Raw genomic sequence first — 15,643 nt, forward strand, 5'->3', positions numbered from 1 at the left:
TGGAAGTGATCATTATTTAGTCTTGAGCAGGATAAAATTGAATTTCATATTGAAAAGAATAACATGTAAGAAAGTTTTAAAGCGAATAAAAGTTAAGCAGCTCTCAGATGTGAACTGTAGACTAAAATACACAAAGATTATTGAAGAAAAAATGAAAGAGTTTCAGAACAGGAACCAAACCTTGGAGATTCAGTGGCAAGCCTTGAAGAAAACCCTGATTGATTCAGCCAGAGAGGTATGTGGTTGAGGTTGTCTGCAAGGATATAAAAATCATAATTCCTTTGTGGACACAGGAAGTTAAAGAGGCAGTGAAGGAAAAGAAGAAAGCATATTATTCCTGGAAAATAAGTTAGCTGGTGCTCTTAGAGAATACAGACACAAATGTAACAAAGCTAAACACTGTGTAAAACTGGCTAAACAAAAGTCATGGGGGGACTTTTTCAAGAACTTAGAAAATAAATATCAAGTCAGTGGCAAAATATTCTGGAGGTTGTTGAAGAAGCTTAGAAATGGAGAAAAGGGTGCTGTAAAAGGACTTAGAGATGATAAAGGTGACATGAAAACGGGAGAAAAAGATATCCTTGAAGTATGGAGTAATTACTTAGAAAAATTGCTAAATGAAACAAGTAGCGATTTCACAGTGGTAAAAAACACTCAACAGGCATACAGTCAGGAATACATATCCATACTTGAAGTAGAAAAACTATCAAAAGTCTCAAAATGTGAAAAGGCAGAGGAGTAGATGATATTCCACCAGAAAAGCTAAAGTATGGTGGTTAAGAGTCTTACAGTGGCTGCACTTCATAGTTCAGAAAGCCTGGACAGAGGGACGAATTCCTGATAATTGGAGTAGAGCTCCCATAGTATCCACATATAAAAAGGGAAATAAAACTGAATGTGAGAATTACAGAGGTATTTCTCTGGGTGTTCCTGGTAAGATTTATGCAAGTATACTTGAGAAACTGTTCAGAAGAATTGTGGAAGAACAAGCTGGATTCAAGCCAAATAGAGGCTATCAGGATCAGATCTTCACTTTACGACAAATAGTTGAGAAATCATGGGAATATAACAAAGATCTATATTTAAGTTTTTTCAATCTGGAAAAGGCATATGACAAGGTGCCAAGAGAGAAGCTATTAATACGATAGTTGTATGCTGTCGATGGTGCATTATATCAAGCAATACTTAGTCTTTATTTGAGTTGTAAGTCAGCAGTTAGAATTGAAGAAAGTACAGGAAGGTGGTTTATTATTAAATCTTGTGTGAGGCAAGGATGTACATTATCCCCTCTGTTATTCATTATCTATATGGATCACATTATGAAGGAAAGTGGTATTAAACATGATATCAAAATTGGAGATGTTAATGTCAGTTCCTTGCTTTATGCAGATGATGTTATACTTCTAAATGAATCTGCTACAAGTCTGCAAGATTCCCTGACTAAATTGAATAACTGTTGTAATAGATATGGTATGAAGGTCAGCATTACAAAGACAATGAAAATAGGCAGAATCGTTGAAAATGTCAACTGCATTGTGAATGGAGAACCTATGGAACAAGTAAAACATTTCAGCTACTTAGGCACAATTTTTAGTGAAGATGGCAAATTCAGTATAGAAATAGACAACAGAATCAACAAAGCTGGTATGGTAGGAAGTAAACTGAATAAATTCATATGGAATAAGAGAGAAATTGGTCAAAACACTAAATTAGCTGTATACAAGACAATGTTCAAGGCTTATAAGTTATGGATCTGATTTCTCTTTTCGAAATAACACTTCACCAAAGACTAGGGACTGCAGATATAAGAGTCCTGAGTAAGATTAGGCACGTGAACTAAAACGAGGATATTAGGAAACAACTTGACGTTGTTTGCATCCAGGAATGTGTTAGCAGAGCTAATCTCAGTTGGTATGGTCACATAAACAGAATAGGAGAGGAAAGATTATCAAAGGTGTTAGTGTATACGAAAGTAAAGTTTAGAGGGCATATTGCAAAGGTGGTGAGAGCAGCCCAGACATAAGGAATTTATAGTGGCCTGGAAAAGGAGGGGCTCTTTGCCTTTTTTAGTGCTCTGGCAATGGAGCCACATTCACTGGCTCCATTGCCAGAGCACTAAATTTTCCCAGAATAACAGCATTATGAGCTGAATTTATTCCATGTTACTATTTACACCTGGCATGGTTGGCCAAGAGTTAGTGTATCTGCTCTTTGACCAACAGGGCATGAGTTCAAATTTTACTGTGAGCATAGATGTTTTGTGATTGTGTTTAGTTGGGAGATGAACTTCATCACCCAGTATGAGATCACCGTCCTGCTTGTTGGAGACCTGAAGTGCCTTGTAAAAGTTCCATGTTTGTTTCTAGAGCATGGTTCTGGACTATGTAAAAATAAAAAAAATCTAAAGGTAATAAAAATAGAAAAAGAAATCTTTAGCTCACCCATAGTACAAATGTATTATAGGTTCATAGAAATCTTTCATGGGTGGGAGCCACAAAGAAAAAAATTATTGCATTTTAATAAATATTCGGTTTATTACTGACCATTGAAAATGTGGTTGGTTAGCATTATAATTGAATAAGAATGATTTGTTCTTCACTGCCATCCTTTGAAACATTGCAACAGATAGTGTATACATAGATTAATATTATCTAAACAGTTAATTATTCTGATACTGATTTTTATTATTTATTTTTTAGATGTGCCAGTATATATTCTTTATGCTTTACTGAAGACAGATATCTTTGTGCTTCTAGTAATACTGAAACTGTGCACATATTCAAACTGGAGGATCCTAATAGCAACATTGAGTAAGTATAAATATTCAACATGATACTGTATGTATTGTGGTTATCTGATTGATTTAAAAAAAAAAAAAAAAATTCAGCTATCTTTTTTTTTTTTTTTTGGTCCATATATTTTCTCTTTCATGAACATTTCAGCAATGATTTTTGGGTGTTTTTTTTTTCCCCTTGAGCATGCCACTTAGGTGAACAATTCCATACATCCTAGCAGTGGACTTCTAAGATAAGTTTAACCACCTTACCGGCCATTATGGATCAAATACGCATCCTCATATGCTTCGTATCCATCATATATTTCAATGTAATATCAATAGTATTGCAATTTTAACATGTACTTCGCATCCATGTTTACTTGGACGTATATATACGTCCTGGCCGGTAGCATGGTTAACTTGTATTAGACTAATTTTATTTATACCTGTATATGTGTGCTTGGACTGGAAAGGAGTAATTTATCATTTCCGCTTTCCAACCAATAGGTTGTAAATTCAAATTCCATTGTATCATGGAAAGTTCTTGATAATGAAGTATTATGTTTAGGTCTCTACAGCAGGATTTTAGATAATCTCATCTTTAATCTGCTCACAGTACTAATGTACTATAGTAGCGTGTTCACAATGTATGGTACATGAAATGTAGTTAGGGAGGATGGTGAGTTAGTTTTTTATATTTTGGTTACTTTTTTTTTACTTTCATATGTCATATTGGTGGAAATAGTCAAGTCTATTCTGTAATTAATTTTTCATCATCATCAAATTCCTGACATTTACACTCAAAGGGTGTACAGGATATGATAGTACTACATGAAAAATTTACGTCATTACTAACTTCCTATCTACAATTTTCCTCCAAATCAGTCTGTTACTTGTCAAGACTCCAACATTATCAGAACTTATATTTCTATCGTCTAAGGCACTTTGTACCGTATCAATCCACCTATATCTTGGTCTTCCTCTGAGTCGTTTTCCTGCCAATCTGGCAGAGAATACTTGTTTTGCTCATCTTTCCTCGCCCATTATGTTTAAGTGACCATACCACCTGAAATTAGCTCTGCTAACGCATTCCTGGATGCCGACAATGTCAAGGTCTTTCCGAATATCCTCGTTTTTAATATGATATTGTCGTTGATGCCATCTGTTCATGCCTCTAATCTTTCTCAGGACTCTCACATCTGCAGTCTCTAGTCTTTGGTCAAGTGTTTTACTTCTGACCCAGCTCTCAGATCCATAAGTTAAAACTGGTTTGAACACTGTCTTGTATATAGCTAATTTAGTGTTCCGACTAACTTCTCTCTTATTCCATATGAATTTATTCAATTGACTGCCTACCATACCAGCTTTGTTGATTCTGTTGTCTATTTCCATATTTAATTTACCATCTTCAGTAAAAATCATGCCTAAGTAGCTGAAATGTTTTACTTGTTCCACAGATTTCCCCATTCACAATGCAGTTGACATTTTCAACAATTCTACCTATTTTCATTGTCTTTGTCTTTTTAATGCTGACCTTCATACCATATCTATTACAACAGTTATTCAATTTAGTCAGGGAATCTTGCAAACTTGTAGCGGATTTATTTAGAAGCATAACATCGTCTGCATAAAGCAAAGAGCTGACATTAACATCTCCAATTCTGATATCATGTTTAATACCACTTTCCTTCATAATGTGTTCCATATAGATAATGAATAACAGAGAGGATAATGTACATCCTTGTCTCACACCTGATTTAACATTAAATCATCTTCCTCTACTTCCTTCAATTCTAACTGCTGACTTACAACTCAAATAAAGACTAAGTATAGCTTGAAATAATGCCCCATTGACACCATATAACTGTAGCGTATTGAATAGCTTCTCTTTTGCCTTGTCATATACCTTTTCCAGATCGACAAAACTTAAATATAGATCTTTGTTATATATCCATGCTTTCTCAACTATTTGTCGTAAAGTGAAGATCTGATGCTGACGGTCTCTATTTGGCCTGAATCCAGCTTGTTCTTCATCAAGCTTTTCTTCCACAATTCTTCTCAACCGTTTTTCAAGTATACTTGCATCGATCTTGCCAGGAACACTCAGTAGAGAAATACCTCTGTAATTCTCACATTCAGTATTATTTCCCTTTTTATATATGGCTACTATTAGAGCTCTGCTCTAATCATCGGGAATTTGTCCCTCTGTCCAGGCTTTCTGAACTATGCAGTGCAGACACTGCAAGACGTTTATACCACCATATTTTGGGCATTTCTGGTTGAATATCATTACGGGAGTGCTTAATGGCCAAAGCTGTATAACTGAGAGGAGACCTACATATAGCCTTTGAAGGAATGTGGAGAATCAACCAGGGCTTCTGACCTAATGTCCAATCTTCACCTTCTCGTGGTGCACCCTGTTGGGTATCTACTTGGATACTGAACGAACGAGGGTGGGTTGGCAATTTGGGATTTAACTGACCAAATTGTATTCTTATTGGTTAAACCAAAATAAAAAATGATGGTACAACATGATAAAATTTCATGCCGGCTGGGGCATCGCCAGTGAACCAGGGCGAAAAGCGAAAAGTCAGCTACTGGAACAAATCTGAAAACGCACCCCAACTCAACATCACCAGAGTTAAAGATTGGTACTATCAACATAAGAACCCTGAATGGCAGAGGAATTAGATAACTACCAGATCAACATAATAGGTGTGACTGAAACAAAAAAGACAAAAACTGGTGAGATCTTCCTGAGCAATAAATAAAAAATGTTATATTCAGGAAATGACAATCAAGGAAAAGAAGGAGTAGCCATAGTATTCAACACAAAATACGAGGCTAATCTTCTTGAATGGCAGGCAGTCTCAAGTAGAGTAATGTGGGCAAATATGAGAATGGGGAACTGGACAATGAGACTTATTTGTGCCTATGGTCCCACAGAAGGCTCTATTAAGGTAGAAGTGGAGGAATTTTTTGAGGCCAGAGAAAGCTACTGACACAATGAAAAGGGAAAAATTGGTCCTTGTTGGGGATCCAAATAGCAGAGTAGGAAATGATTGTGAGACATACAAAAATATTTTGGGAAAATTTGGAGAAAAGAGCAAAGCTAATAAAAATGGCAAATATCTGTTGGATTTCTGCTCAGGACATGGAGTTATTACTAATCCCATGTTCCAACATAAAAATGTGCACAAATTCACATGGAGAGAAGAGGCTAGGAATAAGAAGTCTCATTGACTATTTTATTGTTAATAGTAATGTTTTCTCCCTGGTGCAGGACACTAGAGTGTACAGAGGATTTGAAATTGGAAGCGATCACTATTTAGTCTTGAGCAGGATAAAATTGAATTTCATATTGAAAAGAATAACATGTAAGAAAGTTTTAAAGCGAATAAAAGTTGAGCAGCTCTCAGATGTGAACTGTAGACTAAAATACACAAAGATTATTGGAAAAAAAATGAAAGAGTTTGAGAACAGGAATCAAATCTTGCAGATTCAGTGGCAAACTCTGAAGAAAACATTCATTGATTCTGCCACAGAGGCTTGTGGTGAGGTTGTCTGCAAGGATAAAAAAAAATCAGAACTCCCTGGTGGACACAGGAAGTTAAAGAGGCAGTGAAGGAAAAGAAGAAAGCATATCAAAAGTTCCTGTCAAATAAGTCAGCTTATTCTCTTAGAGAATACAGAGATAAATGCAAAAATGCTAAACACTGTGTAAAACTAGCTAAACAAAAGTCATGGTTTGGCAAGAATATAGAAAATAAATATCAAGAAGGTGGCAAAATATTCTGGAGGTTGTTTTTAGAAGCTTAGGAATGGAGGAAAGAGTGCTGTAAAAGGAGTTACAGCACTCTTTCCACATTTCAAGCCTTTGATGGTTTTTTCTACTTCAAGTATGGAGTAATTATTTTGAAAAACTGCTAAATGAAACAAGCAGCGATGACAGCACAGTGGTAAAAAACACTGACCAGGCATGCAGTCAGGAATACATATCAATACTTGAAGTAGAAAAAACCATCAAAGGCTTGAAATGTGGAAAGGCAGCAGGAGTAAATGATATTTGATCAGAAATGCTGAAGTATGGTGGTATAAGAGTCTTACAGTGGCTGCACTGCGTAGTTCAGAAAGCTTAAAGCCTGGACAGAGGGACGAATTCCTGGTGATTGGAGTAGAGCTCTCATAGTACCATATATAAAAAGGGAAATAAAACTGAATGTGAGAATTACAGAGGTATTTCCCTACTGAGTGTTCCTGGCAAGATCTATGCAAGTATACTTGAGAAATGGTTGAGAAGAATTGTGGAAGAACAAGCTGGATTCAGGTCAAATAGAGGCTGTCAGGATCAGATCTTCACTTTACAACAAATAGTTGAGAAAGCATGGGAATATAACAAAGATCTGTATTTAAGTTTTGTCGATTTGGAAAAGGCATATGACAAGGTGCCAAGAGAGAAGCTATTTAATACGCTGCAGTTATATGGTATCAATGGGGCATTATATCAAACAATATTGTGCCCCAGCCAGCATGAAATTTTGTCATGTTGTACCATAATTTTCTATATTGGTTTAAGCCAGTAAGAATACAATTTGGTCCGATAAATCCCAAATTGCCAGCCCATCCTCGTTCATTCAGTATCTAGGTAGATACCCAACAGAATGCCACCACGAGAAGGTGAGGATTGGACATTAGGTCAGAAGCCCTGGTCAGTTCTCTGCATTCCTTTAAAGGCTATGTGGAGGTCTCCTCTCAGTTATACAGCTTTGACCCTTAAGCACCCGAATTAATTTTTCAATAACTAAAATCTTAAGTCCACTTTGAACAAAATCTCTCTTGACTTGTATTGACTGACCTCCATTAAAGCCACCACATCTTTCAACAGTTGTGTTACACCGACATGATTCAAACTGCATTAACAATTTTAATTCAAATAGTGTGACCCACATGATCAGAATCGCTAAATTTCAGAATCATTTGTATCTTAAATTTTAATGATCCTCAATGATAGTTTCACTTCCCATGCTTGCATCTATACATATTTAATCGTGTTTGCTTCACAACTTTTGGCATATGTATAAGTTGTACATTAGTAACACTTGCAGCCAAATTAGCATGTTTGCTGCCACGCTGCTTTCGGCATAGTTTGTTACCACATGCCAAGCACTTTCACATCTTTAAGGTCAGTACTAGTGATCTCGTCGCCGATGGTAATCGACATAAGAGTATATTTGTAGTTGGCTTGTGAGGCTCATATACCAACTAAGAGTATACACACATTTGCTGCTACGCTCCACACGTCAAGCATTTTCACTTCAAGGTCAGTACGAGTAATCTTGTTGTCGGCGGTAATCGATATATGAGTATATTCATAGTTGGTTTGTGAGGCTCATATACCAACTAAGAGTATACTCGTAGTTGGCAACAAACATGTTAATGGTGCAAGTGATGGTCAGAAATAAAGCAAAGTTTTAGATCCTATTTCTCTCTCAAATAACACTGTTCATTGTAGAATCACACAAATGGCCAAAAATATAAAGCAAATATTCAACACTATATTATGAATTTTGCAAATCGTTTAGTTTTTGTCATATGAGATAAATTTAAAAAAAAAAAAAAGTCTTATTTTTCTATAGACTACCTCAGGACATATAACAGCAGAGGCTAATGTTAACATTATCAATGATTTTATTCAAGAAAATATGTGGAGCTCTGTTGGAATAAGCATGGAAGGAACAAAAGGCATGATTAAAGAGAGGTGGTGAGGAGGAAGCTTGATTTTATGCAATTTGTAAAATCAATACATTGATTGTACGTATTGCACAATTGGAGAAGTGATGCATGCAGAAAGATTAGTTTTTGAATGGTTCTGGTATCAGGTGCTTAAGAGAAATTCGTTCAGTAATAGGATAAATGTGAATAGTCAAACTAGGTATATGTGGATGGTTTCATGGATGTGGGCATTAAATTAAGTGGTATAACTTGAGAGAAAATGATAGCATGTTAGGGGTGGCTCTGGAAATGCAAAACTGCTTTTGTTAAGCAAGAAAACTGTGGAAATAAGTGTGCGTGTTTTGGGGAATAGTTGAGGAAATACTGTCTTTGAATTGACCATGGTTTAAAATAACCCGAACACACACCAGCCTGGTTAGGCTTGCATGCATATACAATAATGCAATAAGCATCAGGAATAAACCCAAGAACTTAGCATTGTGGATGTAGTAGGACTAAAAATTATTGACATTAGTGAAACCCGGCTGATAAATGAGGTAGGATATCATTTCAGGAGTAGAATGTGTGGTCAGTGCATACGTGACACAAGATATGGGGAATATCAAATCCCTTCCCCTCCCTCTGGCTGGATGAGAGGTATGCAAAATAAATTTGTGATATAATAGGAGAATGGCTAACTGACAATATCAAGAAATGATATGAAGATGTATGTCTCAGAAAAAGATGATCAGTGATGTATCACAGGATTCTTTAGGGCTATTTTTATTTTACTTAACAATACTGGGAAAGAACTAAATGGTGATATTCAGTTGTGTACTGATGATGCAAAGTTAGAGCAAGTGAGCTCTTGGAGCCACCTTTGTGTAATGGAAATATCTTGCCCTTGGAACTTTGCCAGAGCTGAGACAGATTAAACAACTTCCTCACATGCACTTCTAGTTCATTTGCACATTCTTGTAGCACGCGAGCAGACATACCATCTAGACCCATTGCTGTATTCACATTGAGATTTTTCAATATACTGAGTACCTCCAGTTCAATGCTCAATCAATCTCTGTCACTTTAGTAACTGCCAAGTGATTCTTAGTAGCTGAACTATTTCTTCAGTTTCTGTCACTTTCTTATCATCAGCATTGAGTCAAGTTATCTTTCCATAATCATTCTTTCTATTACAAGGATGTACCCAAAAATAACCAGAATTATTTTTTTTTTTAAATTTTAAAAAGTTTATAATACCATATTCTAGCCTTCTTCAAAATACTCTCCATGTGAGTCAATGCACTTTTCTCAACATTTTTTCCACTGCTGAAAGCAGTTCTGGAACTGTTCTGGAATACTGTTTATGGCCTCCAGTGACTTTTCTTTCTCTTCATCCACATCAATGAATCGCTAACCTTTCATGGTTTTCTTTATACATGGAAATAAAAAGTCAAATTGCAGCAAACATTCACAAATTTTTTTTAATTTATTAATTAATTTTTTTTTTTTATCCTCTGTGAGCAAGTGAGGCGCAAATTTAACACACTTTTCATTTGCAAATTTTCTCTTAAAAATTGCTGGCACAAATTCATCTCTTCTGAAATTTGCTCAATGGTCTTTTAGTGATCTTTGTTGATTGCCTGGAAAACCTTTTTGATGTTTTCATCAACTGTGCAGATATAAAATGAGTGGAAAAAAGAAGAATTGGAAGACCAAGAAAGAGATGGCATGAGACCTGAACAGGCCACCTGGCCTAAAATCCATGTTAGGAAGAAGATCATTTCTGTTTGTTGAAGGTCGGTCTTCAACCATGTCCCCATTTTTGAGATAAGAAAATCACCCGTAGACCTGCATTTGACTTTTAAAGCGGTCATCCTTAAAGGCTTACCGAAGCATAACAATATTTTCAGCTGCAGTTTTACATAAAAGAAAATAAAATTCATGCACATTCTGTTCCTTGTGGACAGCCATCACAAAATCTTCAAACTTGCTTGTTAGCACTAACAAAAAAGCAGTCAGAGAGGAGTAGGATGTGTACCAATAATGCCTAGCAGCATTATTCATAAAGAAAATTCATACACGCCAAGTTCAGATTCTGGTTATTTTGGGGTACTCCCTTGTACTAGCCATGTAGTGAAAAAAAACTTGGATTTGCTTTGGCCTGCTTAGCTAATTTTCTCTCAAAATCTGATTTAGTCTTCATTACCATACTAATTACCTTTTTGCTTGTGCTTTATATTGCTCATGGGTATACTGTGATCACTTTGTTCTTTATATTTCTTCCACAATGCTTTTTTTCTTCTTTTTTTTTTTTTTTTCAACTTCTGCTTTATACTGCTAGTCATCCACTTCATTTCTGCTTGGTTTAGTTTATCTTTCCGACCCTGGGAATGCCCTCTGATACTGCCTTGCTCAAATAATCCTTGACTGCTTGCCATGTAGTAATGGCATTCATTCCATGTAGTTTCTAATGTCCTGGCACTGCTCCAAGTTGCCTCCTGAGTTTGTCATAATTGCCAACTTTGTAGTTCTGCATAAACCGTTTCTTGACTGAAATTTCCACATTTTGAGCAGCCTCACAGGACACAACTGTGTGGTTACTTTTTCTTGATTTGAGGTAGAGTTGCTTCCATAGTTATAGATCTTCTAATGCTATTATAAGATCAGACACACTCAAACCTCCAGTCCCTACCATCACGTGCTGTTTTAGGTAATTATTCCTTGGAGACTTTCAATCCATAGTTGAAGTCTCTATTAATAATTGCTCAGCCTGCACTTATTGTGCTAATCTGCTGATGCATGTTGTCCACATCTTCTCGACTTCCAGGTCTACAGTAGTAACTAGTAATATATTTTGTCCTATTAGCATCTATCTCACACAAGACAACATTTATACATTTTTTCAGTTGACTTCCTACCATACCAGCTTTGTTGATTTTGTTGTCTATTTCCATATTTAATTTACCATTTTCACTAAAAATTGTGGGGTGCTTAAGGGTCAAAGCTGTATAACTGAGAGGAGACCTCCACATAGCCTTTACAGGAATGCGGAGAACCGACCAGGGCTTCTGACCTAATGTCCAATCCTCACCTTCTCGTGGTGCACCCTGTTGGGTATCTACTTTGATACTGAACGAACGAGGATGGGCTGGCAATTTGGGATTTAGCCGACCAAATTGTATTCTTATTGGTTAAACCAAAATAAAAAATGATGGTACAACATGACAAAATTTCATGCCAGCTGGGGCGTCGCCCGGTTAAACAAGGCCCCCGTTGTTTTCGCCAGGGAACCAGGGCGAACAGCGAAAAGTCAGCTACTGGAACAAATCTGAAAACAAACCCCAACTCAACATCACCAGAGTTAAAGATCGGTACTATCAACGTAAGAAGCCTGAATGGCAAAGAAATGGAGCTAGCTGAGGAATTAGATAAGTACCAGATCGACATAATAGGGGTGACTGAAACAAAAAAGATCAAAACTGGTGAGATCTTTCTGAGCAATAAATACAAAATGTTATATTCAGGCAATGACAATCAAGGAAAAGAAGGAGTAGCCATAGTATTCAACACAAAATACGAGGCTAATCTTCTTGAATGGCAGTCAGTCTCAAGTAGAGTAATGTGGGCAAATATGAGAATGGGGAACTGGACAATGAGACTTATTTGTGCCTATGGTCCCACAGAAGGTTCTACTAAGGTAGAAGTGGAGGAATTTTTTGAGGCTTTAGAAAAAGCAACTGACACAATGAAAAATGAAAAGTTGGTCCTTGTTGGGGATCTAAATAGTAGAGTAGGAAATGATTGTGAGACATACAAAAATATTTTGGGAAAATTTGGAGAAAAGAGCAAAGCTAATAATAATGGCAAATATCTGTTGGATTTCTGCTCAGGACATGGACTGGTTATTACTAACACCATGTTCCAACATAAAAATGTGCACAAATTCACATGGAGAGAAGAGGCTAGGAATAAGAAAAGTCTCATTGACTATGTTATTGTTGATAGTGATGTTTTCTCCCTGGTGCAGGACACCAGAGTGTACAGAGGATTTGAAATTGGAAGTGATCACTATTTAGTCTTGAGCAGGATTAAATTGAATTTCATATTGAAAAGAATAACATGTAAGAAAGTTTTAAAGCGAATAAAAGTTGAGCAGCTCTCAGATGTGAACTGTAGACTAAAATACAGAAATATTATTGAAAATAAAATGAAAGAGTTTGAGAACAGGAATCAAACCTTGGAGATTCAGTGGCAAACTCTGAAGGAAACATTGATTGATTCTGCCAGAGAGGCATGTGGTGAGGTTGTGTGCAAGGATAAAAAAATCAGAACTCCCTGGTGGACACAGGAAGTTAAAGAGGTAGTGAAGGAAAAGAAGAAAGCATATCAAAAGTTCCTGGCAAATAAGTCAGCTTTTACTCTTACAGAATACAGAGACAAATGTAAGAAAGCTAAACAGTGTGTAAAACTAGCTAAACAAAAGTCATGGGAGGACTTTGGCAAGAATATAGAAAATAAATATCAAGAAGGTGGCAAAATATTCTGGAGGTTGTTGAAGAAGCTTAGGAATGGAGGAAAGAGTGCTGTAAAAGGAATTAGAGATGATAAAGGTGAAATGAAAACAGGAGAAAAAGATATCCTTGAAGTATGGAGTAATTACTTTGAAAAACTGCTAAATGAAACAAGCAGTGATGACAGCACAGTGATAAAAAACACTGACCAGGTATGCAGTCAGGAATACATATCCATACTTGAAGTAGAAAAAGCCATCAAAGGCTTGAAATGTGGAAAGGCAGCAGGAGTAGATGATATTCGACCAGAAATGCTGAAGTATGGTGGTATAAGAGTCTTACAGTGGCTGCACTGCATAGTTCAGAAAGCCTGGACAGAGGGACGAATTCCCGATGATTGGAGTAGAGCTCTCATAGTACCTATATATAAAAAGGGAAATAAAACTGAATGTGAGAATTACAGAGGTATTTCCCTACTGAGTGTTCCTGGCAAGATCTATGCAAGTATACTTGAGAAACGGTTGAGAAGAATTGTGGAAGAAAAGCTTGGTGAAGAACAAGCTGGATTCAGGCCAAATAGAGGCTGTCAGGATCAGATCTTCACTTTACGACAAATAGTCGAGAAAGCATGGGAATATAACAAAGATCCGTATTTAAGTTTTGTCGATTTGGAAAAGGCATATGACAAGGTGCCAAGAGAGAAGCTATTCAATACGCTGCAGTTTTATGGTGTCAATGGGGCATTATATCAAGCAATACTTAGTCTTTATTTGAGTTGTGAGTCAGCAGTTAGAATTGAAGGAAGTACAGGAAGATGGTTTAATGTTAAATCTGGTGTGAGACAAGGATGTACATTATCCCCTCTGTTATTCATTATCTATATGGATCACATTATGAAGGAATGTGGTATTAAACCTGATATCAAAATTGGAGATGTTAATGTCAGCTCTTTGCTTTATGCGGATGATGTTATACTTCTAAATAAATCCGCTACAAGTCTGCAAGATTCTCTGACTAAATTGAATAGCTGTTGTAATAGATATGGTATGAAGGTCAGCAATAAAAAGACAAAGACAATGAAAATAGGCAGAATCATTGAAAATGTCAACTGTGTTGTGAATGGAGAACCTGTGGAACAAGTAAAACATTTCAGCTACTTAGGCACAATTTTTACTGAAGATGGTAAACTAAATATAGAAATAGACAACAGAATCAGCAAAGCTGGTATGGTGGGAAGTCAATTGAATAAATTCATATGGAATAAGAAAGAAATTAGTCGGAACACTAAATTAGCTGTATACAAGACTGTGTTCAAACCAATTTTAACTTATGGATCTGAGAGCTGGGTCAGAAGTAAAACACTTGACCAAAGACTAGAGACCGCAGATATGAGAGTCCTGAGAAAGATTAGAGGCATAAACAGATGGCATCAATGGCAATATCATATTAAAAATGAGGATATTAGGAAAGAACTTGACATTGTCAGCATCCAGGAATGCGTTAGCAGAGCTAATCTCAGATGGTATGGTCACTTAAATAGAATGGGAGAGGAAAGATTAGCAAAACAAGTGTTCTCTGCCAGGTTGGCAGGAAAACGACCCAGAGGAAGACCAAGATATAGGTGGATTGATACGGTACAAAGTGCCTTAGATGATAGAAATATAAGATCTGATAATGTTGGAGTCTTGACAAGTAACAGACTGATTTGGAGGAAAATTGTAGATAGGAAGTTAGTAATGATGTAATTTTTTCATGTAGTACTGTCATATCCTGTACACCCCTTGAGGGTACATGGCAGGAATTTGATGATGATGATGATGATGATGATGACTAAAAATTGTGCCTAAGTAGCTGAAATGTTTTACTTATTCTATAGGTTATCCATTCACAATGCAGTTAATATTTTCAGCGTTTCTGCCTATTTTCATTGTTTGTCTTTTTAATGCTGACCTTCATACCATATCTATTACAACAGTTATTCACTTTAGTCAGGGAATCTTGCAGACTTGTAGCGGATTTATTTTGAAGTATAACATCATTGGCATAAAGCCGATGATGTTATACTTCAAATGAAAATCTGATGGAAATGAACCATATCCATCAGATCTATAATCTTCCTCAACTTCTATTGTTGTTGTTGGTTAAAGCTCTTCAGAATACTCCAAAAAATATTTCATTTGTCAGCACAAAATTATATCTGCCTAAAATTATGAAAATAGGAAACAGAAAACATCTGCAGTAGTGAACCTTTAGAATGTTACACATTTTAGTGTGCTGACAAATTAAATATGAAAATAAACTATAAGACCATTCTACTGGTCTTATAAACTATATATAAGACCAGTAGAATGGGATCCATCTGAATAGATTAATATAGAATAAAAGAAAAATCATCCAAAAAGAAAGCTAACTGGATTTGAAATATTTGATCAAAGACTGAGGACTGTAGATATGAGTTTTGAGGAATATCAGGAAAGCAAACTTAACATTAATTAATTTATTTATTCTTATGGCAAAAGGAATACAAAACAGCTACAGGTCTATGTCCAGTCTGGAAAGCCAATCCAAGACCTCGTCCCTCACCTTGTGGATGTCCTGTAGGCCACCACTGAGAAATTGGCACCTTGGAGAGTCGTTCACAATA

General features: G+C 36.2%; 1 protein-coding gene across 2 annotated transcripts in view; it reads left to right on the forward strand.

The window, feature by feature from the left end:
* The window catches only part of LOC150108070 (WD repeat domain phosphoinositide-interacting protein 2-like), a 109,900-nt gene that overhangs the window by 49,996 nt on the left and 44,261 nt on the right, over positions 1 to 15,643 (forward strand). For both annotated transcript variants that reach the window (XM_090390593.1, XM_090390594.1), the window contains exon 7: positions 2,700 to 2,810. In XM_090390593.1, coding sequence (XP_090246719.1) covers positions 2,700 to 2,810 — 111 coding nt within the window. The remainder of the gene's footprint in view (positions 1 to 2,699; positions 2,811 to 15,643) is intronic.

Source organism: Typopeltis vanoorti, chromosome 3 (genome assembly GCF_054136105.1).
Source record: "Typopeltis vanoorti isolate ZY-2024b chromosome 3, IOZ_Tvanoo_1.0, whole genome shotgun sequence".
NCBI classification, from domain to species: Eukaryota; Metazoa; Arthropoda; class Arachnida; order Uropygi; family Thelyphonidae; genus Typopeltis; species Typopeltis vanoorti.